Here is a 2663-nt window from a genome sequence, read left to right as displayed (position 1 = left end):
AGTCACCACGTAGCCAACCACAAGGACAACGTAATAGGAAATATGGCCTTTTTCTCTCAGGGCACCATTCTGATACCTAACATGACCTCAGTGCTCMTGGATAAGAAGGAGTGGGAAACCCCTGACACTTTTAACCCTGAGCACTTCCTGAAGGACGGCCAGTTCTACAAGAGAGAGGCCTTCATACCATTCTCCCTAGGTAAGGGGGAGCAGATGTTTCCCCATTCCCTTCATGCCGAGTTCCTGGGATGGGAGTGGAAGCAGGATGATGCTCGCCCCAAATGCTGTTCCCCTCACACCTTGGACACCCACATCCCACACAACTTGAGGGCTGGGGCAGAGTAAACACCCTCGTGGCCTTGGCACCCTTCCCAAGCAAGGAGGAGCAACAGAGGGGAATGAAGTGCCACAAAACACACAGGAGACCTTTGAAGTGTCTTAAGGGCAAGAGTGGCCACCCTACCTGCTTGGTCTCAGTTGCTCAAGGCACTTCCAGAGCAGAGCAGAAACTCGTGCAAACAATTTCCCAACTGAGTATCATGTCCTTTTGGGGGAGTTTTCATTGCACTGGGCACAGGCAAACCGAAGCCGTGTGGCTGTCGCTGTCTCCGCAGGGAAGCGCGCCTGCCTGGGTGAGCTGCTGGTCCGTGCCGAGCTCTTCCTCTTCTTCACGGCCCTGCTGCAGAAGTTCACCTTCCGGATGCCGCAGGATGCCGTGCCCAACCTCCGCTACCGCCTGGCAGTTACGAGGCAACCCTGGCCCTACCGCATCTGTGCCCTGCCGCGCTAGCTAGCGGGGCCCCCAAACATCCGTGGGGTGGAGCAAGCAGGGCCAGGGAGAAGATATCCCCTCCACGACGACAGAACAATACTTCCTTTTACAAAGTGAACTTCAGATCTCTGTCTGCCCACCATAATTCAGCAATGCAGAGGTTTCGAGCAGCAGGTTGAATATCCCTACTCATTCGCTTGGGAAATATTTCTGGTTTTTTTTGACTGCATACAAATGGAGCTTTCTTAATTTGATTTTGTCTAGTTACCGTTCGTAGCAGAGTATAACTTAGGAGTGCTTTGCCGACCTATTTGCACAGGTCCATTCAGTTGAAGAGCGGCACCAGTCCTGGTCTCTGCTTTTACCATGCTCTGATTTGAGCATTGGTAGTAATTGCCAAATGTTGTGCCTGTGCTACCCTTGACAAATTATCTATCTATGTCTCTATGCATGAAAAGATTGACTCTAACATCTCTGCCTCTATTTTCCATTCTAATAAATCCTTACAGAAACAATTGTGCCAGAAAGCATTCTTCAAAGTGAACATCAAGAAGGGCAGCTTCTCACCACACCTGCTGCCAGGTCCTCGCAGACACAGGGATACGGGGAGCCAGACCTGGCCTCAGAAGAGCGCTCGTGACCTTGAGCAACACCTTGACTGAAAACTGCTCTGTCACAGGGATTCCAACAATGTGGCTTACCCAAGCTCCGCCCTGAGCTTGGTAACACTTGGTCACCTCTGTCCTTCCTTTGCCGCAAAGTGACTTTGGGCACAGGGTCTGGCCAGGTACATAAGGCCAGAAGATGATGGGTTGACCTAAGGAACGATTTCTGTCACGTGAGGCTCCCAAACAAGAGCTGCTGTCATCCTGTTTTGCAGATTGATTAAGTGGAAACACGCAGAGTGGAGCCAAACTAATGTATTTATAAAATGCAGGAGACATGACCAAGTTGCTGCTAGAAACTCGAGGAGAATCCCCTGCCCTTGTCTCCAGTCTCTCACCTTCCTTTCTCATCTCTTCCTTTCTCATCATAGTGTCCTNCTGTCTGCTAAAACACCTCAAAATTAGCTGATTAATGTGAGGAGGCAACAGGCAAAGCAATATTTGTAGCGAGTATTTAACACTGCTCACTTTGAGCTCTCCTGAGAAGCATGAGCACTCTGAGCACCACTGTTTCTTCCACTGTCTTCAGCTCTTTCCACACCTCTTGCTTTCCATCATCCTATGAAACCAGTCCTGACCTGGGACATACAGCAGAATCAACTCCTCTATTTCCTCTTCTCCAGGACATCCTTTTGACCCYCACTTTAAGATCAATAAYGCYGTCTCCAACATCATCTGCTCCGTCACCTTTGGAGAACGRTTTGAGTACMACAATGAGCGCTTCCAAGAGCTGTTGCATCTGCTGGACAAGRYGTTGGTGCTGCACAGCCACCCTRTTACACAGGTATAGCCCTCCAGCAGGGTTGRCCACGTTGGCACCAATTTGTGCAAGACCTTGGCTGCTCCTTTGCGATAGACCTGCAGWYTTGTAGAGTAGTAATTCATCAACATGACTTAGCAGACACAAGGCTTTGATAACACAAGGGTTGTTCCRKTCTTCTCTTCCATGTTCTCTTCGCTTCTCCCRTCCCAAGCTCTGCAACAATTTCCCAAGAATCATGAAATACATCCCYGGGCCCCATCAAGCCATTCCTGWAATCKGGAAGCAGCTGAAAAATTTTATTCGTGACATAATTGCTAAGCACAAGGAGGACTGGCAGCCCACCGAAAGCCGGGACTTCATTGACAGCTACCTGCAGGAGATAGCAAAGGTCAGTCACACAACCGAGCCCCTCAGGCTATAAATCGGGAGCAACTAGGAAGGAATCGTAGTTCTCCATGTGTGT

General features: G+C 49.8%; 1 protein-coding gene across 1 annotated transcript in view; it reads left to right on the top strand.

The window, feature by feature from the left end:
• Nucleotides 1-1254, top strand: part of LOC112942289 (cytochrome P450 2J2-like) — a 4873-nt gene extending 3619 nt beyond the window's left edge. The window contains 2 exon segments of the mRNA XM_026033189.1: nt 3-199; nt 615-1254. Coding sequence (XP_025888974.1) covers nt 3-199; nt 615-790 — 373 coding nt within the window. The 3' untranslated portion in view covers nt 791-1254.
• Nucleotides 1255-2663: the final 1409 nt, after the last annotated feature.

Source organism: Nothoprocta perdicaria, unplaced genomic scaffold (genome assembly GCF_003342845.1).
Source record: "Nothoprocta perdicaria isolate Ctin4 unplaced genomic scaffold, notPer1 scaffold_0, whole genome shotgun sequence".
Taxonomy (NCBI): domain Eukaryota; kingdom Metazoa; phylum Chordata; class Aves; order Tinamiformes; family Tinamidae; genus Nothoprocta; species Nothoprocta perdicaria.
Note: the sequence above shows the minus strand (reverse complement) of the source record. Positions and strands in the feature narration are given on the sequence as shown.